At 32.2% G+C, this 22,511-nt stretch overlaps 2 protein-coding genes across 2 annotated transcripts in view; both read left to right on the top strand.

The window, feature by feature from the left end:
* LOC102896025 (pregnancy zone protein) overlaps positions 1-2,685 on the top strand; it is a 39,071-nt gene extending 36,386 nt beyond the window's left edge. Inside the window, exons 31-35 of the mRNA XM_006914723.1 lie at positions 7-137; positions 499-589; positions 1,292-1,360; positions 1,732-1,834; positions 2,633-2,685. Of these exons, the coding sequence (XP_006914785.1) occupies positions 7-137; positions 499-589; positions 1,292-1,360; positions 1,732-1,834; positions 2,633-2,685 (447 nt within the window). The remainder of the gene's footprint in view (positions 1-6; positions 138-498; positions 590-1,291; positions 1,361-1,731; positions 1,835-2,632) is intronic.
* An 8,616-nt stretch (positions 2,686-11,301) lies between these two features.
* The window catches only part of LOC102895759 (pregnancy zone protein), a 30,528-nt gene continuing 19,318 nt past the window's right edge, over positions 11,302-22,511 (top strand). Inside the window, 14 exon segments of the mRNA XM_015591459.1 lie at positions 11,302-11,333; positions 11,489-11,672; positions 12,434-12,593; positions 12,760-12,812; positions 13,817-13,837; positions 14,101-14,269; positions 14,692-14,776; positions 18,044-18,155; positions 18,480-18,556; positions 18,558-18,666; positions 19,547-19,696; positions 21,030-21,269; positions 21,741-21,808; positions 21,914-21,977. Of these exon segments, the coding sequence (XP_015446945.1) occupies positions 11,302-11,333; positions 11,489-11,672; positions 12,434-12,593; positions 12,760-12,812; positions 13,817-13,837; positions 14,101-14,269; positions 14,692-14,776; positions 18,044-18,155; positions 18,480-18,556; positions 18,558-18,666; positions 19,547-19,696; positions 21,030-21,269; positions 21,741-21,808; positions 21,914-21,977 (1,524 nt within the window).

The following is a 22,511-nucleotide window of genomic DNA, read 5'->3' as shown; positions in this document are numbered from 1 at the left end:
TTTTAGACATCCCTGAGATATAACATCCTGCCTAAGAAAGAAAGGAAAGTTCCCTTTGATCTACATGTTCATACTCTTCCCAAGAATTGTGATGGAATAGATTCTCACAAGAAATTCCAGATTCACATCAATATTAGGTAAATCCTAAATTGCTACCAGAACTTATGTAGAATATGATAAAACTAATTTTCTTGTGTGTAGGAACTCCACTGTCCAAAGTCACACATAATAAATATGGAATTTTTGCAATATTTATTAACAAAAAAAATTTACTGAAAAGCTTTAACATTGAGAATATGATGGTTCCATACATGAAGAGTGTGATTTCATAGTGATAGATTTTCTAAACCACCATAGCAAAAGCAAATAGAGTAGATGGAGAAGCTGAGTGGTTGTTAGGGATAGGAAACACTAGAAATAGAAGAGAAGGGAAGATTTCCATCCTGAATTCCAAAGAATTTTTTTTGAATGCCTTGTCCCCGTGTCTTGATTTCATAGTTATACTGGGGAACGCCCCAGCTCCAACATGGTCATTGTCGACGTGAAGATGGTATCAGGCTTCATACCTGTGAAACCATCAGTGAAAAAGGTAAATCCTATATCCCTTACAGATAGCAGAAAGCAAAGTCACGATAAATGTTGCTATTTATGCTTGTCTATTTTCTTTTATTGATTCAGTTTTCAAGAGTTTTACTCCCTCAAACTTGCTTTTCTGGAATGTGTTTCCATCATCTTAATAATGGGTATCATTGTTATGTGATCTCAAGTATAAGCATAAGTCATAAATATGGCTAATAATGTTCTAGCAGGCCCTGAAACATCTAGGTATGTGGAGTGTTTTTGAATTATCTTTCAACTATATATATATGTATACATATATATATATACATGTGGATAATATATCATATATATGTATATATGTATATGTAACATATGTAAAAAATATATGATATATTCTCCACTTTTTTCTTTTTATATATAGTTGGAAGACAATTATTTATTTATATTATATATAATTACATATTATATATAATATAGATAGATAATTATATATAATTATATATAACATTATATAATGTTATGTAATTATATCAAAATTATATATAATATGGAGGCTTTAATAAATATTACTCTTATCATTACACTTATTGTTATTACTGTGATTCTTGAAGAAATCAAAAGTAGGAGTTTGAATGTTTCTGAGCAATCATTTAGATCATAAATACCTGAAAACTGCTCTCAGCCTGAACTTCCTCATCCCATATCTCTCATTTATCCCCCTGGTCAATAGCTCCAAGCCAGGCCTCAGATTCAAAGGACTGAAGTGAACACCAACCATGTCCTGATTTACTTTGACAAGGTAAGATTCACTGTGACTCTGCTAGATCTGGGAGAACTACTAGAGGTTCTAACAAACAAATTCAGATTCCAAATAGTGCTTTTCATATACACAAGTGAAGGAGAAGAAAATAGCTACAGAGGGAAATGAAGCAGAACTGGTCAATAAGGCTCAATTTACTATATTTGACTCTCCATAAAATTGTCTTTTTTGCCTTTCTTCTATCTGCCATTGAGTATGTTATGCAAGTCTCAAAATGTCTTATTCTTTCCATGGGCTTTGGTACAAATGGATAGCATAAGTATAGGGTCTGATAATATCTTAAGAAGAGAAGATGATTATTAGCAACTAAGTTAATCTTTTATTCCAATTCAGTTTTTATTTCTCTCCAGATAACCAAACAAGCCCTGAGTTTTTCCTTCTCAGTGGAACAGGACATCCAAGTAGGGAATTTAAAACCAGCTATAGTAAAAGCCTATGATTATTATGAGACAGGTAAGTGGGATTCAGATATACTAAACTTTGAAATGAAAAACATGACTAACCTAGTAAAAGCTCACTTTAACTAAAACAAAAGTCCACAATATTTCATTGGAAGAAAAAGTGAGTTTATGGTCACTGAATAATCATGTGCTTGCACATTAACCCCTCATGTGCCCCCTAAATAAATTTTAGAGCCATTCTTATAAATTGATCTTAAAGCACTAAGGAAATTAGTTCTTTCTAAATTCTCTTAGAAAGTTGTTTGTTCTGGACTGAATTTTTCCAGGAAGATAAAAAGGGTAACAATGACTAAAACATCACATCTCATTACTGATGTGTGTAATATGAAACCTAAAATTAAATCTATTTTTGACTTGTGCCTTAAATAGTCTAACAAAATTTGGTAAACATTGTAATATATCAGGACTCATTTATTCATGATTTTGAATTAGAAATAGCATCATAGCCTGCTGGTAGTGTTAAAACTCTACTTCTTCTTAGACTAAGGAAAGGTTCAAAAAAGGAAGAACCACGAGAAAAAACACAGCTGTGAAAAAGGGCTCTACAGTGTCCTATAGATACAGTTTCCATATGTGAAATCTGGCTCTCAATTCTGTATCCAAGACCAATTTTCTCTTACTCTCCCCACACCCCAATCCCAAATGGCTTAATACGGAAGTCGATTTTTTTCGCTCTCTGTGTTTATACTCTCTTTTTTAGTTTAAATCATACAGTTTACTTACAATTAATTGTTCATGTTCTTATTACTGAATGTCTTGACTCTTTTTGTCTCATCATTCTGTATTTCAGAGGAATTCACCATTGAAGAGTACAGTGCTCCCTGCAGTACTGGTAAAGTATAAACAGTAAAACCTAAAGCCAACATAAAGAAAATAAACATCTGTTGCTTTCATTAAGCTGCTTCTTGAGTATATCTTTACCATATTATTTTTAAAAACCTGGTGTATAATTTATGATTTAAACTATTTCAAATGTATTATAGAGTTTCTCTGTAGAAAAGTGCAGGTAAAGTATAGTTACTGGTGTCTGGGGAGACTTGTTTGAAGATGAATTCAGGAATTTGCCACATATAAGAACCAAATTATCTAATATTTAGTTTACATTCTATACCCAGTGGCAATACATTTATCACCCATGACCTTTCTAGGATGCTTCTAAACTTTATTAGTTAGGGTCAGGAAACCTTTCATTGTAATTATCTATATAGCACAGCATAAGAAATGTTTGTTGGTGGACGGGGTCATCTTTGACAATATAAGATCTGCTGTGAAACCTGAGGTTCTCCACTTTAAAATATTTTAAAAACTGAGAACAGCCTTATCACTAAAAATAATTAAAATCTATTAAGTTCAAATATTTATAATTGAAATATAAAAAAATTCCTTTAGTAGATCACAGAATTTCCCTAATATTTCTACCATTTATTTTACTATTTAGAACTTGAACATGGAAATGCTTGAAAATGGAAACTTATGGACCTCACTCATCAAATGAATTTCTCCAGAAATGAAGAACAAAGACTTATCAGAAGAGAAGTTAATGGGAGAAAGAAGGAACAGCAATTGGAAATAAATAAAATTTGCATGTTGAATAAATTTATGACATTTACAACTCTATCTTTCTTTTTGTTCTTTATCAAATTTATATTTCCCTTCTGAAATATGTATCCAGTCCCCACAGTGTTTTTAAAACATTAAAAAAAGCTTTGTAAAGAAGTGCACTCAAAAACACTATAGATAAAAATGAAATTGCAAAATATGTTCAAGTAACCCTCAAGAAGGTAGGGAAAAGAAATGTTTTTAAATATTGAAACAACTAAAATGTCCATCAATAAGTGAACGGTTAAACTAACCATAGTCTATTCATATCATGTAATACTACTCAGCAATAAAAAGGAGCAAACTATTGATATACACAACAACTTGGATGGATCTCAAAAACATGTTAAGTGAAAGTAAAGCCAATTTCAAAAGGTCATACTGTATAATTCCTTTCTATTTTATTAAATTTATTAGGGTGACATTAGTTAATAAAATTGCATAGGTTTCAAGAGTACAATTCTATAACACATCATCTGTATACTGCATTGTATGTTTTATATAATATTCTTGAAATAACAATATTACAGAAACAGAAAATAAATTAGTGATTTCCAGGGATAATGAATGATAACATAAGGGAGAAGGATGTGAGGGTAACATTAGAGAGATCTCTGTGGTGATAAAATCCTGTATGTGTGAGAACAAAAGTCCAAGTTCAAGTTTTTACATTTAATTCCACCTCAAATTATTTTGTTGTTTGTTGTGTAGTGAGTGGGTATCTAAATTGACTTTTCTTCTCATGTAGCTCTCTAAATGTCCCGTTATCACCTATCTACCAATTATATATTTTCTTGCTAATAAACAGTGACTTCGTTACCACAAATTATCATACTTTCTAAGGCTTGTTTCTGAGCGATTTATTCTATTCCATTAATTAGCTAGTCTATCTTTTCACAGTACTAAAATATTTGAATTACTATGGCTTAGTAAAATATTTTAATAAATATTATGGTCAGTCCTTCTATGCTACTCTGTTTTCATCTTTTTTTTTTCTGCAATAATAAGCTCATTATTTATTCCAGGTAAAACACTGAGATCTATTTATCGAATTAATTATCTCTGTAGTCATATTGGGTATTGTTTAGTATTGCATTGAATATGAATGAATTTGTAATGATTGAGAATGTCAACATTTTACGAAATTTAGCCTTTTCTATTCAGAGATATTTTATCTTCATTTGCTCAATGCACATGAAGTAAATTCTAATTCTGACTCAATGTCTAAATGTGGACTGAACCACAAAGTTAAAATTAAAGATTAACTTAATGTACATATATAGTAAGATAAGTTGAAAGCATAAAACAATATATACATGGAGACAAATTTAAAGATATGAACGAAAAATAAAATTACAAAGTAATGAAATAAAACAAAAATTCTCAATCATTAATAAAAACCATTGAAAGATTTTAAGCAAGAAAATATTTCAGATTTGTATTATGTGAGTTCATCTTTTAGCCAATGATGGGAAGAAGAAAGCAAGTTTTTGCTGATTTCTAGATACACAGCCCATTTGTGCAGAACTGGGCTCTCTTCTTCATGCTTAATCAAATGGTTTAGCACACATATCTCTCTTCCTCACTTATACAATTTTACACTTTTAAATATTGTTTATTCTCCTCTCTTCTATGGACTCAGACCTCTTTGAAAGATAAACCTACATCTTAATCATGTATACAGCCTGCTCACCCAACAGAGTGCTGGGAATCCCATATACACTCAGTAAACCAAAGGAGTGATTAAACACATCAGTGCCTATTCTCATAGGTAGATAGATAGAGGAGAGGAAAAATGGAATAACACAAAGGTGTTAACATACACCAGTACAGAAAAGGAACTAGAAAGATCATTTTTTCTAAAACCTGATCTATTGTGTAATATTTCAAAATACTTTATGGAAAAGATTCTCATACTTTTCCAAAGTCAAATAAATGAGGAGAAAAAAGAATTTGGGTTATTTATTAGGACTTTAAGCAAAATTTGTTTAAAAGTATATTTTATGCATTCATTGAGCTCTAAGAGGGAAATCATTGCCCCTATCTTATGAAACTAGCTTTCAACAATCATCAAAAGGATAAAAATTATCTCTATTGGGGGTCGAATCGTATCCCCAAAAAAGATATGTTGCAGTCTTAATCCCTGGTGCCTGTGAATGTGACATTATTTGAAAGTAGGATCTTTGCAGATGTAATTAAGATATAAGTTAAGATGAGGTGATACTGGAGTAGAATGGGCCCTTTATCCAATATTACTGTCATCCTATAAGAAGAGAGAAAGATATACAGAGACAGGCATGCAAAGAAGGAAGACGATGTGAGATACATAGGGAGAATGTCATGTGATGACAAAAGCAGAGACAGGAACACCAAGGATTGCTGACAACTAAAGAAATTAAGAGAAAGGCATGAAACATTTTCTCTTAGAGAATTTACAAGGAGCATAGCCCTGCCAATACCCTGATTTCTGACTTCTAACCTACAGAACTATAAGAGGATAAATTTCCTGTGTTTTAAGCCACCCAGTTTGCGGTACTTTGTTATGGCAGTCCTAGGAAACTACCATAATGTCCAATTAAAATAATATCTTTTCATTCATTGGCACGATTTATTTACTTCATTCTTTTTTTTCTTTTAAGTCAGAAGAAATAAATGAACAGGTTCCAAATGATTGGGTGGAGGAAACAGAAAGTAAGAAATTTTCTTTTTGTTTTATGTATTTCCATACAGTTTAATTTAACAATGAAACACAAAAAAATAAAATCTGAGACAGGGGGTACAGTTCTCCGCTTCTAGCCCTCTACCATGCTTATAGATTATCTCAAAAAGATTAATCTCTTCTTTTTGTTAAAGTTCTACAGGAAAAATTTTCATGTTTATTTTTCCTATAATCATAAATAAATCCATGTGTCATTACTGTTGCTGGACTTCAATGCATGTTTGGATGAAAATGCTGATTTGCAGATTTTAATCTGTTCTGATACACCCCCTCAAGGAATGTTTGATTAGTATTTACTACAAAGTAGAAGTATTGTTGAAGACCTTTCTTCTTAGTCATTTTAAAAATATAAAAGTCACCATTATTTAAATAGCAATAGTGTGAGATTTATCTTTATGCTTTTCGAGCAATATTCTCAGGTATTTTTCTTATAGAATTTAGTAATCTGAATTAATATTATAACATTTTTAAAAGGAATATTCAAGGCACTAAAAGCAAAAGTTCTGCAAAGATTCAAGTTATTGTTGAGCAAAGTTTTACCTGGGAAAATATGTGCCAAGATGTAATGTGTACTTAATCTGAAAAAATAAAACTTATCATGTCCTGTAAATGATCTCTGATTACTCAAAGTCTGTTAATATACAAACCACATAAAAGACTTTTATCATCAGTACACTTGGATAACACTTGGCTCCTTAATATTGACCTTGGCAATCATTTTTTGAATGTAACACCAAAAGTGCCAGCCACAAAGCAAAAATCAACAAGTGGAGCTACATCAAAATAAAAAGCTTCTTCACAGCAAAAGAAAAAATCAACAGAATGAAAGTCAGCCTATGGAATGGAAGAATATACGTGCACACCATATATCTTATAAAAGGGGTAATATCCAAAATATATAAGTAACACATACAATTCAATTCAATAACAAAAAATAAAATAAAATAATTCAAGTAAAAATGGACAGAGGACCTGAATATATATTTTTCCATGAAAGACATAAAAATGGCCAACAAATGCAAATCAAAACCACAATGAGACAGCACCTTACCTGCTAACATTCATCACTTGAGTCTTTAACCATCTGATTTCTCTCAGCTTGGTCTCTTAACCAAGAAGTCCTAGAAGTTCTCTCTGGTTGACTCTGACACACCTCAGCTCTTTCTTATCACATAGAATTCCCAACTTTCTAGATCATTCTACCTCCAATTCTGTGGTTGTTGCTCCAACACAGCTTGTGCTGTAGGGTCACCTATACAAGTCACCCATTTAAGGTCTCTGGATTTAACCTAGCTGTCTTTACATTTCTTGTGGAGAGTTGTGGAATTCTTGGGTCCAATAACAATATATAGGCGCTGAAGCATCCTAGAGAGGTTAAACTTCTAACTCTCACTTATCTATCCACACTGCACTCCAAGAAGACTCTGATGTAGCTACAGTCCAGATTGACACAGGACAGCCTCCAGAGTACCAAACGGGAAGAGGAGTAAAGAGACCTTCTGCTCTATGTATTACCTTTATCCACTTAACACAATTGGCCTTCTCTAGGCCAAAGTACAGGAAGCAGAAATTAGAACTCTGACCAACTCACATTCTTACCTTGTTCAGGCTTCTTTAATCCACAATTTCCCAATAACCAGTAGGGATCCATGTCTCTTTCATTATTCTTCTATCTCATCTACAGCCATAGATGGTACCATCTTCCACTGCATTTCACTCAGAGCATTTGAAAATATATGGGACTGTTCAGTTTTCGGAGTACAGGCTGACTAGATGAAGCAAGTGATATTTATTGGGATCAGACTGTGAAGCGGTCTGTTTTCAATCCTACACAACGTGGGACTATTCTGCCCATTGAAAACCATTATTTTACATCTTTTCCACTATTTAACAAAGAACAACAAGCCCCGTGGCCTAAATGTCATAAACAGAAGAGATATTTTCTCCTCCTATGTAGAAAACCTCACCTTTTCCCTATAGAATTGGCCCTTGATATGATAAATTAGAGCTATTGCCTAAGATAGTAGTCCCCAACCTTTTTGTCACCAGGGACTGGTTTTGAGGAAGACAATTTTTCTATGGACTGGGCGGGGGTAGGGAAGCAGGGAGGGATGGTTTCGGGATGATTCAAGCACATTATATTTATTGTGCACTTTATTTCTATTATTATTACATTGTAATATATAATGAAATGATTATACAACTCATCATAATGCGAAATCAGATGCCACCAGATGCAGCTGTACAATTGAAGTACATCAACTCACTTGGCACTATAAAGCCTGCCACCAGATGCAGCTCAATTGTCTTTTGCCATTCACTGACAGGGTTTTAATATGGTCTTTGTGCAATTAAACCTCTCTGGTAATGTTAATCTGTATTTGCAGTCACTCCCCAGTACTAGCATCACTTCCTCAGCTCCACCTCAGATCATCAGGCATTAGATTCTCATGGAAGCACGAATGCTGTTGTGAACTGCACATTAGAGGGATCTAGGTTGCACTCTCCTTATGAGAATCTAATGCCTAATGATCTGAGGTGGAGCTGAGGCGGTGATACTAGTGCTGGGGAGCAGCTGCAAATATAACTGAAGCTTCACTTGCCTGCCACTCTCCTCCGACTGTGCGGCCGGGTTCCTAACAGGATACAGACTGGTACCAGCGGTTGGAAATTTTTAGTCTAAAGGACCCAGTAACTGTTCTCCCCTGCCTCAGAATGATGGAGGTTGCAGGGGAACATGATGAAAAAGAGAAAATTAAAAGTCATCAGTTTAACATTTGCAAAATTTAATCACTCCTACAAAGACAAATATTTAAAATGCAAACATCCTTGATTAAGTAATACATTAAAACATTTTAGTTGCTCAGTATAAGTGAAATCTGGACAAATTACACAACCTTGATGGGTCCCAATTTAAATATCTATTGAATAAGTACTAAACAAATCTTCGTGTAATAGTTGTTTGAAACAAATATAAAATATATTCTTAATTGTGATTTCAATGAGGCTGATAATGAGAATAAAAGTAGTATATTGAATAGAATTATAATATACTGATGATTTCTTTCCTATTAAAATCAGAGAACTAGGGGGAAAAGTGTGGATGGTAAGGTAAAAAATAATATTTTATAGAGACTATAGTTAATATTGCACTGCATACTTAAAAATGTGTTGAGGGTAGATCTTACGTTAAGTGTTCTCATTAATATAACAATAACAACAACAATAATAATAATGAAAGAGAGAAGGGGAAATTTTTGGAAATGATAAATGTATTTCTAACAAAGATTGTGCTGATGATTTTATGAGTGTATACTTAACTCCATACTAATCAAGTTATATATATTAAATACATTCAGCTTTTTGTGTATCAATCATATCTCAAAAAAGTGTTTAAAAAATAGAGAAAATAAACCCTTTGGAAATGAAGGATTAAAGTAGCCACAACTTTATTTTTTAAGTCCCTTACATAAGCAATTTAATATGGAGATGGGGAGGCAATAAGGCCATAGACAAGGGTTTGGGGGTCACACAGATAAAATTTGTAATCTTCTACTTCCTAATCCTTGTCTGGAGTTACTAAGAAATGATAAGTTTAACTTAGAGTTTCTGGGAAATAATAAAATTTGCAGAGAAATATCTCAATCTGATCAATCTACAAATTTCTCCACTAATTTGTTCTTCCTGAGCTGGGTAGAAAGAGATTGGGACACAATTCGGTGTAGGAGAAAGATACATAGAAATGGGCAACAGAATGGCATGCTCACAAAATGGTTGTTTTTATGGCTATCAATGCATTACACCTTGTGGAAGGCTATTGTTTTAGCTGCCCTGAGCCTCTCTGCTTTAGAACAAAATGTTAGTATTTGTGCAAATTTTTAAAAATGGCTCTAAAGATTCATGGCATATAGTTTTGCCAAGGAACGATTTAAAACTTACACAGCAAGACTACTGGCCTGAAGCAGACCACTTGGAGAATGGGATTACCAAACTTGACTTCTAGGTTCCATAAATAAACTGTCTTTGTTATTCTCTACTTCTAGTCTCACACAGACTAACTTTGTAACGTTAAAAAAAAAAAAAATTCTTTCATATGTCCAATTCTTTTAAAAAGATAAGAGTTCATGTTGGTAGTAGAAAGGAAAGGATAACAATAAAAAAATAACTTTTTCTTAATTGCAAATTAACTCAATAAATAAATGACTTAAACCTACAAGTATTGAACCACTAAAGTTTTGAAGATTCACATTTTATACATAATTTGCTGATTCAGTGAAAGGGCAGGGATTTTATCTCACTCATGTAGATTCAGGTGTGAAGATTAACAGGGATTCATGTTTTCGCACTCAAGGACATGAAAGAGATAATGCAATGGATCGAGTTGTGACAGGAAAATATGGGTGGGGAAATATTATAGAAAAAGAAAATTCATCAATGAATTCATCAAGACATGAAAGTGAAACTCCCAGAAAAATTGTTCATGCTTCAGAATAATTAAATACATTCAAGAATTTAAGTGAAAAAGACTGCAAAATAATATAATTATCTTTTTAATAAAAAAGATAATTTATCCACTGATACAGGCTTGACACAGCATATATTTGTGAACATAGAAATAGTAATACTAAAATATTAATATTGATTACCTCAAGAGAGTGAGAATAAAGGAGGATGAGAATCAAATGCTGCATGTACTTGTCTGGTATGTGCGTGATGTAAATTATTAATAAAAATTAAAACTTGTTGATATAAAGTTATTGCATTTTGTCTAAACTATATCCAAGGAACCTAAGAGAAACAGCACATATTCTTTTTTTCAGTGTTGTTAAGAAAATTATTTCACACTATACATACATGTCATTTCATGTAATGGATATATGTTCACTGATGTTCTTTCAGTTGAATTTGTGTGAATCCAGTCATGGTGTTCATGCACAAGTGATATTTATTTAGACATTTTAATGTAAATCTTTTTATATAAGGTAAATAATCACCTACAATTTATTATATATGTGTACTTTCATGGGTATATATTCAGGAATTTCGGTATTAAGTCTTTTTAAAACAAAAACTGACTATAAAATTGTAACATCTTCAAAGTCAACTTCCAGTAGACTGACTGTGTGCCTGAGGCACTACTGATGAGTAAAAGATATAATTCTTACACCAACATGTAAGATGCACCTCCATCTTATTGTCTTAATTTATTGACCCTTGGTGTAGAACAGATTATAACAATAAATACATATTGTTATAGAAAACACAGCTATGGTTGAAAATGCTTGTTAGCCTTTATTTTTCTCTGATATAGCCTTCTTCCTTTCCCAGGCAGTATATGGTGCTGGTCCCCTCCCTGCTCCACACTGGGACCCCTGAGAAGAGCTGCCTCCTTCTGAGCCACCTGAATGAGACAGTGACTGTAAATGCTTCTTTGGGGTCTCAGAAAAAAAACAGGAGCCTCTACACTGATCTGGTGGCAGAGAAGGACTTATTCCACTGTGTCTCCTTTACTGTGAGTACTAGGTGCCTGTCTCCATTTATTGATTCATGATGATAGACAGCTAGTCTTCAGTTCCAAAGAATGACTTTAAGAATCTTAGTGAGGGCTTCAGAAAGGACTAAGGAGAATGAGTTTTCAGCTACTGAAGTACAAAGCATGGATTTTTTACCAAAGTAGGGGAGAAATATTTTTCTACTTGCCAAAGTTCAATTTAATTACTAAAAAATTGTACTAGCCACAGAAATTATATAATCATACAATAGTCAGAGGGGTTTTCTAGCTTTGATATATAACCATCTTTTGCAGGCCAGAGTCAGACAATGCCTACAAACAGAATGTAGCACAATTTTTCTCTTGTAGTCAGATGTTAAGGTGTCTTTGTCCTCAGAATGTGTAAATGGTTCAAGATTCTCCAAGCAAACATCCAGTATCTCTTGAGGTTTCCCAACTTGAGATGCTTAGCTTCTATATTCTCATATTTTTTCAGAGATGTTTCTCGCCATTCCTTCAGAATATATATGCTCAGTTAAAAGGAGTATAATTTAATATATAAGAATTTCAGGTGAGCTATATGGGGATTTGGGTTCCATTGATGGGTATTCTTACTGATATAGTTCTACTATATCTTATATTAATATCTTCACTCATATCTAGAGAAACAAGCATACCTACCTAGCCCTTGGTGAAGCTAAAGCAGAAATAGAAAATAATAATAAATGAAGGATTCAAAGAAGAAGATTGTGCGGTTCCTCAGTATATCCTTTGTTCTTTAGCTCCCAAGGATCTCATCCTCTTCAGAGGTGGCTGTCTTCATTGTCCACATAAAGGGACCAACACAAGACTTCAGAAAGAGGAACACAGTGCTCATAAAGAATGATCAAAGTCTCATCTTTGTCCAGACAAACAAACCCATTTATAAACCAGGACAGACAGGTATGTAGGGAGATTTCACTGTTTGGGACAACACTATGAAGGAGGGGCCAGCTCAACAGATTTTCCAGCTGAAGTTACCATTATCCTAATCTCTTAGCCTCCTGTCTTATTACCCCAATTACCTGCTTTCTCATGTCTGAGACTTATCAGAGAATTTCTTTTTTAGTAAAATTTTGTATCATGTCTCTGGATGAAAATTTTCACCCCCTAAATGAACTGGTGAGTATTTCAATATCTGTAGTTTGGTGGCAGGGGGTAGTGGTGGAGAGGAGGAGAGCACTGCCCCAGGTGGGCTAGGAATGTCCACAAAGAGCAAGATGAAAGATATTCCTTTTGGCCCCTGGGTGCCAGCTTCACCAGAAATCTAAAGTCTTATACAAGGTATAATTGAGTAGTAAGAGATGAGAAAACTCTTTCTCTTATAACAGTAATTAATCAGTCTGGCAATAGTCAGCTACATGTATTTATCTCAACACATTATATTAAGCATAATGAAGAGGCACAATAAAAAAGTTAGGTGCTTTTCATAGCCATACACTGAAGGAGTTTATGCTTAATTAAAGCATCAAAGTTTCACCTCTTGTGAATATATATAAATATTATAAAATATATTATAATTTTATTATATGAGTATATTTATACATATATCACATAATATACATTATATATAAAGTCTTCATTTATGTTAATTGTATTTCTCTTCCTTCAACTAGCTTTCAATATGAAAGCAAAGAAACAAAGCTACTTTTAAAAGGTAGATATTAGACAATTTTAAAATCAGGAAAAATATTATTGGTTTACTTTTAACCAAATAATTCTAGAAATTCTCTTCCTGTTGGGTCTAAATCATAATGACATATAACTCTATTATTATCCATTTCTAATTTATGTAAGTTAACAGTGTAGTCATGTTCTTTAGTAGGAGAATTTTAGTACCTAAATAATATTATTGGTAAATAATATTAATAAATATTAACAATTATTCACCAATAATATGTCTCAAGGAAATAACAACACAGTGATTTTTGTAGAAAAATATTATGGTTTTCTTAGAACTATTTACTGATTTCCCTAAGCATTTCCACTTATTTTATGTCTTAGTTTAAATTTTGATATATCTTACTACAAATATTATTTTTCCTCAGTAGGCTGTTTGATTATAAGTTTGAAATCATAGCTTTTGGAGAAATTCTAACCACATCTCCTTTCCTTTTTTCATATAGATTCCACTGGTATACCTTGAGGTAAGCATCAGAAAGAGTATCTTATAAGGAAGTCAGTGATTTAAAGAGGAAGTTCTGATAATATTTCAGACAGATGAACTACTGTTAAAAAAGATTTTCAAACAAAAATTTTCCTACTCTCAAATGTCAAGTGTATTGTGGTTCACCTTCGTTCTTTGTTTGTCTCTCCTGATGGCAATACCAGCACAACCCTCGAAGTTATGTGTTTTGTCAAAGGCTATGATGCCTAAACAATTATCTTCATGCTTCTTTTTGACCTTTAGAATCCAAAAAGAAATCGAATTAGACAATGGCAGAAACTCAAGTTAGAGAGTGACCTCAAACAATTAGCCTTTTCCCTCTCATCAGAGCCAATTCTCGGCTCCTACAAGGTGGTGGTACAGAAGGAATCCAGCGGAAGTATAGAGCACCCCGTCTCCGTGGAGGAATTTGGTATGGATTATGAAAGATGAAAGGGGCATAACTTTTGATTTGTAGTGTGAATTCACTTAGATCTTTTGAATTTCCCACGGGTATGTTGAACTGGAAGTAGAGTCAGCTTTATCTTTTTCTAAGGCCATCATTATTCTGTGAACACAGAAGTTTATAAGAACTTAGTGATTTCCAGTAGTAAATTATATTTTGCCAAGTACCAAAATTCTTATTTCAGTGGAACCATCATCATTTGTTAGCATCACTGAGGTCACCAAATCAGTTAGATTTTGCATGAACTGTTAGTCATCTTAAAGTTGATACATTGAAAAATGCATGTAAGTTTTCAGAGTATTTTTGTGGGAAAAATTATAGACATAAAAATACTTGTATTTCCATTAAATGTTTACCCGCCTCCTTATTTTCATTATCTCTATCACTAGTGGTTCCCAAGTTCGAGGTCAAAGTTCAGGTCCCAAAGATAATCGGTATCAATGAAGAAAAACTGAACATATCCGTATGTGGAATGTGAGTTAAATTGTTTTCATCTGAAATTTCATATTTTGCCTCAATTTTGAGTGATTATTTAGCTAGATACACAATTGTAAAATGAAACCTCACGTGCCCATCACCTATTATAAAAATTATGAAACTTGACAATGTTCTATTAATTCTTCTTGCTATAGTTTCTTTCTAATATTTTTAAACAGGACATAGGAAATCTTTAAATATTTTAAAATTTTTAAAATCTAGAACCTCCTTTTTTCCCATATTGTTGGTTTATTATTATATAGTAATTGACCTATAAGAATAGGTCAATAAACTGTAAATGTTCTACTTGTTGCATTTGCCTGATTGCTTCCTCATGGCACATTGATTTAATTTTAATCTCTCTTCTAACTAATTTTAAGAGTGTTTTGCATTTTGCATAGATCCTCTTGGTGCAGTAAAGGAACAAATTTTTAAACACTGAATTAATCTCTCTCTATTTTTAATTTCTTGAGAAATTTCCATACTGTTTTCCACAGCTACTGTCTCATTTTACATTCACATTAATGGCATGCATGGGTTACAGTTTCTCCATATACTCACCAACACTTGGTTACCTTTTGCTTATCTTTACAATAGCCACCTAACAGGTGTGAAGTGATAACTTATTGTGGTTTTTATTTGCATTTTTCTAGTAATTAGTGATGTTGAGCATCTTTTCATATACCTATTGGCCATGTGCATGTCTTCTTTGGAGAAATGTCTATTTGAGTTATTTGCCCTTTTAAAAACTGGATTGTTTTTCACTTTGGATTATAAGAATTACTTATATATTTTGGATATTAACCCCTAATCAAATACATATATTATAAATATCTTCTCCCATTCTGTAAATTATCTCTTTATTGCTGTGCAGAAGCTTTTTAATTTGATACAGTCCCACTTTTCTATTTTTGCTTTTGTTGCCTGTGCTATTGGGTTATACCCAAGAAATTATTGCTAAGACCAATGTCATGAAGCTTTTCAGCTAGGGATTTTACATTTCAGGTCTTACGTTTTAGTCTTTAATCTATTTTGAGTTTATCTTTGTGTATGGTGTAAGATTAGGATTTAATTTCACCCTTTTGCATGTGGATACCCAGTTTTGCCAACACTATTTCTTGAAGAGACTGCCCTTTCGTCACTGTGTATTCTTTGTACCCTTGTCAAAGATCAATTGACTGTATATGCGTGAATTTCTTTCTCATGTTTCTATTCTATTCTATTGGTCTAAATATTCGGCTTCATGCTAGTACCATACTGTTTTAATTACAGTAGCTTTGCAATATAGTTTGGAGTCAGGAGGTATGGTGCCTCCAGGTTTGGTCTTTCTCAAGATGCATTGTACAACATCAGATAGTTACTGGACTTTACATGGTGATCACTTCTTTGGGTATATAAATGTTGAACAACTATGGTATACACCTGAAACTAATATAACATTTTATGATAGCAATATTTTAACAAAAATATTTTAAAAAAGAAAAATCCAGCAGAGCATTAAAGAAACTATTGAACTAGGTGAATAAATTGAAGTCCAAAAAAATTAAAATATTGTTTTGACTATTCGGAGTTCTTTTTTTGTTTCATATGAATTGTAGGATTGTTTTTTTCTCTCTCTCTCTCTCTTTCTGTAAAGTGCCATTGGGATTTTGTTGGGGACTGCATTAAATCTGTAAATTGCTGTTTGTATGGATATCTTAACAATACTAAATCTTGCAATTCACGAACACAGGATGTCTTTCCATTTATTTCTGTCTTCTTTAATTTTTTAATCAATAGTTTTAGTTTTCAGTGCACAAGTCTTTCAACTCCTTAGTTAAATATAATTCCTAAGTCTTTTATTCTTTTCATTGTTATTATATATAGGATTGTTTTTATAACTTCCTTTTCAAATAGTTCATTGTTAATATACAGAAACATGGCTGATATTTGTACAGTGAAATCGTATCCTTCAACTTTATAAAAATTGTTTATTAGTTCTAACAGGTTTTTTTGTGGAGTCGTTAGGGTTTTGTACATATAAAATCGTGTCATCTGCAAACAGCTAATTTTACTTTTTCTTTTCTGATTTGGATGTTTCTTATTTCTTTTTCTTGCCTAATTGTTCTGTCTAGGATTTCCAATACCATCTTAAATAGAAGTGATATGAATCAACATCCTTGTCTTGCTTCTGATCTTAAAGAAAAAGCTTTCAGCCTTTCAGCATTGAGTATGTTGTTAGCTGTGGGATTTTTATACATGGCTTTTATTGTGTTGAGATAATTTCCTTCTATTTCTAGTTTATTGAGAGTTTTTAACCATAAATTTTGTCAAATGTTTTTTCTATATTTACTAATTATGTGATTATTATCCTTCATTCTGTTAATGTGGTATATTACATATATTGATTTGTATATATTGAACCATCCTTGCATCCTGGGGATAAATCCCACCTATCATAGCGTATAATCATTTTAATGTGCTGTTGAATTCAGTTTGCTAGTATCTTGTTGAGAATTTTTAAATCTCTGTTCATCAGGAATATTGGATTATACTTTTCCCATAGTATTTTCCCCCGACTTAGGTATCAGGGTGATGCTGACCTCATAAAATAAAATGTTCCTTCATTTTTTTAATTTTTTTGGAAGAGTCTGAGAAGATTTGACATTAAATTTTCTTAAATGTTTGTTAGAATTCACTCATGAAGTCATCTGATTCTGGACTTTATTGAGAGGTTTGGATTACTGATTCAATCTCATTACTAGTTATAGATCTGTTCAGATTTTCTATTTTTTTTTTTGATTCAGTCTTGGTAGGTTGTATTTTTCTAGATACTATATTCATTTCTTCTAAGTCAACAATAGCCAACTTGTTGAAATATAATTGTTCGGAATAGTCTCTTATGATATTTTGTGTTTCTCTTTTACTTCTGGATTTTATTTATTTGAGTCCTCTCTTTTTTTCTTAGTCTAGCTAAAGATGTTTCAATTTGTTTATCTTTTCACAAAAACAATTCTTACTTTGGTTAATCTTTTTCTATTGTTCTTTATTGTCTATTTTATTTATTCCTGCTCTAATATTTATTATTTTCTTCCTTCTGCTAACTTTAGGCTTAGTTTGGATAATATCTTAATAGAGACATTTTCTAGACATGTTTCTACTTGATATAAGTTTAAAATGATAAAGATGTACAGAGAACTATAGAAAATAATTGTCCTGTGCTAGGTTAGTAGTGGAAAATGTAAATACCCTTCCTCAGTTCCTCATGTATTTCTTTGGTGATAGATACACCTATGGGAAACCTGTCCCAGGACTTGCAACTGTGCGTATGTGCAGAAAATTATTTCATTCTTTTCAATGTCAAATTCAAGAGCTTTGTAAAGAATTTAGTCAACAGGTTAGTATACAGTGTTCTTCCTAGAAGCTATCATTGTTGACAACCAGTCAACTACCACATTTTACCAACCTGTAAAAAGACATCAAAGTAAACTTATCCCAAAACATTCCCCACCAAAAATGGAATTTTTATTCTTAGTCAATAAAATTCTCATTTCAATGACTAACTATGGAGATTACAGATCAAATATGAATGTTAAGTTCCTAAAGGTCATTACCATGTTTAACCCAAAGAAGTTGTCTTGGTAGCAGAAAGAAAATAGTAGATTTAGTAACTATTAGTCTTAATCAGTATGACATTTATCAACGTTTGTATTCTTCTCAGCTCAACAGCAATGGCTGCATCACCCAAAAAGTAAACACAAACTCGTTCTAGATTAACAATATAGGTTATGAAATGAAACGTAGTACTCACGGGAAATGGGGCAAGTGAAATCACAAACATTGCAACCAGACTCAAGTTTGTGAAAGTGAATTCACACTTTAGATGAGGAATACCCTTCTTTGGACAGGTAAAGTATATTGCAATTCACAGGTAAATGAAGTATCCAATTGTACCTAATTCTAGGACACAATAATGTAGCCCATAACTAGTTAGTGTTATCAATTAATTAATATGACCAAAATCATGAAACCAAACAAAAGTAGAAACTTTATTTTGCATATATCACTAATAAAATGTACAAACACACACTATAGTTTCATCAGAATAAGAAGTACTATTTCTTTTTTGAACATATGGCTAATAAAGTTGTTTAATGTTAAATAAGTTAGTTATTATATTAAACCTCTTCTCTTACCCATTTTATAATAAATAAATACATTTCTGCCATTATCCATCCAGCATCAGAATTTTAAGAGAGTTTCTCACAAGTGACTCTCAATTTATGGCTGTCAAGATCCTTTTTTATATCTCTTGTTCTTTTTAACAAATGGTTTTAATTTTAGACATATGAATTATAATAGTGTGTAGTTTGTGGCTTTTATTATTTTATTATTTTTATATTTAGGGTATATAATTTATGAATAATAAAATAAATAATAATATTTTATTTTATTCATATTGACAGATAATTTTACCAGTTTTGTAATTATTAATTTTTTTCTCAAAATAAAACATTCCTGCATAGATTTGCTTATGTAGTTTGTTTCAGGAGATGAAAAAGAAGTGACGATCCAGATAATAAAAAGGAGATGGAAACACGTGAAGATACAAATGGAAGGAAACAGTTTGTAGTCAATATAGAAGAGTTGTTTCTTGTTTTGGGTTTTTTTTTTTTTTTGGTTTTGGTTTTGGTTTTAAGTTATGACAACAAAGCAGTTTGTTCCCATGAGTTCTGCCTTCTCTGAGTGTTATCTCCACATAACTTACCAAGTACTTATCTTCTTTAGGTGCTTCTCGTGGATGGGGAAAATATGCACCTCCCCAATAAACTCATCTTCATCTCCTCAAGGGAAGCCAATTATTTTTCCAATGCAACTACCAATGAACAGGGTCTTGTAGAATTTTCAATCAATACTACCAATATATTGGCTAACAAATTTTATATTATGATAAGCATGAAAGAAAAACAAACCTGAGGACAAAGAGAAACCTTAGTAATTGTCATGTACTCAGAAGTGAAAAAGCACATAGATTGTGTTTAAGAGAGAGAAATAAGGAGCTGTCCAACTTGGGGATAAATTTGGGGATATAAAAGGTCATTAAGAATAATAAAGACATGGAAGAGATATTGTAGAAATGCCTGATCATTTCATTAGAATTATCTTTAACATTTTATGTATTATCCAAAAAAAACTTACTGAATATTTTCCTGAACAATATCAGTTGATCAATGGGTAAGTAATTAGTGTAATTTGTTTTATGTTGTTTTTCCATGTCTACTAAGATTTTTTTTTAATGATCAGAACCTTCCACACACTCTTACTTAATATATTGCCTAATGAAAATAATAAAAAGATTTCTACAGCTAAAAAACTTTTATGCTTGTAATCTAAATACATATATATATGGTAAAAGGCTATAATTTATTGATTCCAGCTTAAATTAATGACATATTTTCATTTCCCAAGGTTCACATGTTAATTCAATTTAAAAATATGTAATGATGGTCAGTGATTTCTATGTAATGAATGCCTGCTCTTCCCTAGGATTAAAATGTGAATGAACAGTGTCCCTATACTCGACATTTTCCTATATTTATAGAGTTAACAGCACTGTAAATTATTAATCAGATGTTAAGTGCAATAATTTTAAAAATAGCAACTTTATTATGAGAGCAAACAGAAGGATCTACAAAATACACCTAAAAAGTTCATAAAATAAATAAGTACACCCATAAAAAAGCTAAGGAGCAACTACTGCAGGGAGAATAAATGGAATTATCCACTAAATAACATATGTAAGATTTAAAAGTCCAAAAACTACACTCGCCTTTAAAATCAGAAGTCACAATGAAGATAAGAGTCATAGATGTTAATTTGCTAAGGGTTATTTATAAATAATTTTGAGACCCACGAAGTAATAAGATATTGCATTAATATATACAACATGATTTTAATTAAATTAACTTAAAAGGGACTTTTATTATCTGAAGATTTTTACCATTCTAATTGGGACAGCATCGTTCCTCAGGCTCTGAGCTGCAGAAGAGTTAAATGAGTGATAAGTTGTCAGAATCAGGGGAAAGGGGACAAATGCACAGATGATTTTCTTTTAACCTCTGCAATTGAGAGGTTGAAAATATATTTAGTTGGTCATCAGCAGAAACCAACTGATGCACAGTATATTTTAAAGTGCAAGACACAAAATTTTAACTATTTTGGTGGGAAGCTAAAGCGAAGAACTTCAATACAATATTGATTCTTTGTTTTTCTGTTTTATCAGATCTACCATAAGCAACTTAATTTGTGTCTTAATTATGTGTGGATACAAGAAGAACACAAAAGAACTTATCACATGACAAGTCATGTTTTCTTCTTCAGTGGGAGTTATGTTCACCTGGAGCCTGTGGCTGGTACCCTACCCTGTGGCCAAACACAGATCATCAAGGCATACTACATACGCAATGAGCAGGCCACTGGGGAACTAAAGGAGCTCATTTTCTCTTATCTGGTAAGAATAAAGCCACAAAATATATTTGGAGTTTATTAGTAGACGAAAGTGGTCAATAAGGCCAGGAATGTAAAAATTACATAAAATGTTAAAGATAATTCTAATGAAATGATCAGGCATTTCTACAATATTTCTTCCATGTCTTTATTATTCTTAATGACCTTTTATCAATGAGGAGGGCACTGGGGAACTAAAGGAGCTCATTTTCTCTTATCTGGTAAGAATAAAGCCACAAAATATATTTGGAGTTTATTAGTAGACAAAAGTGGTTAATAAGGCCAGGAATGTAAAAATTACTTGTGCACTACCATCTTGCTTTCTCCTCCATATTCCCCTTGATTCTTTACTTTTCATGAGGTTGATTCTATCCAGCTGAGACTCAACAACCGAAAGTAGGTTGTGTGGGGAATAGGGTGTTGAAAACTGTGTCAGGTTCAAGAAAAGTTCTTTTTTGCTGATTTTTTGTTTCAGATCATGGCTAAAGGAGGCCTCATCGGATCAGGAACACATGCTCTGTCTATAGAGCCAAGAGATGATGAGTATCCTCAATAGGTCTCTCCATTTCCTTCCCAACACATCCACCCCCACACCTCAGTAACAGTTCACAAATGAAGAAATTATTTCTATTATCTCTTTACAATAAGAGAGTACCCAAATGAAAATAGAGATCCTCTTTATGACTCTCTGGCTTTTTATGATCTAACAACAGTCAACAGATAAATTTGTTTGTCTAACTTTTTCTGAGATTTTAATTTGTGCGTAATTCATAAAAGAAAGAATCTCTAAACAGTAATACAAGGAAGAGTTAATTCATTATTTCATGAAGACATCACAAAAATGTATTGAAAGTAACTGATACAATAATTGAAAGGAATTCCTCTATATAATTAATTAAATCATAATTATTTCTAAAACTATTTTAACCACACATTGGAATTATGTTATTAATGCAAATTTGTTCTACACTAAAGAGTTACTGAAATCCTTTGATTCTACAAGATAAAAAAATCAACTTTGTTCACAATTTATCTAATTCTGCCTTTTTTTATTCATTTTTTAAATTTTTTAAATTTTATTAAACTTATTGGGGCAAAATTGCTTAATAAAATTATATAGATACCAAGTGTACAATTCAGTGATACATCATATGTATTTGTGTGTTCACCACCCAAAGTTAAATTTCCTTCCATCACCGTACATTTGACCCCTTTTACCCTTTTTGATTACTTAAGTTTAGCCTAT

Source organism: Pteropus alecto, unplaced genomic scaffold, assembly GCF_000325575.1.
Source record: "Pteropus alecto unplaced genomic scaffold, ASM32557v1 scaffold94, whole genome shotgun sequence".
In the NCBI taxonomy this organism is placed as follows: Eukaryota; Metazoa; Chordata; class Mammalia; order Chiroptera; family Pteropodidae; genus Pteropus; species Pteropus alecto.
Note: the sequence above shows the minus strand (reverse complement) of the source record. Positions and strands in the feature narration are given on the sequence as shown.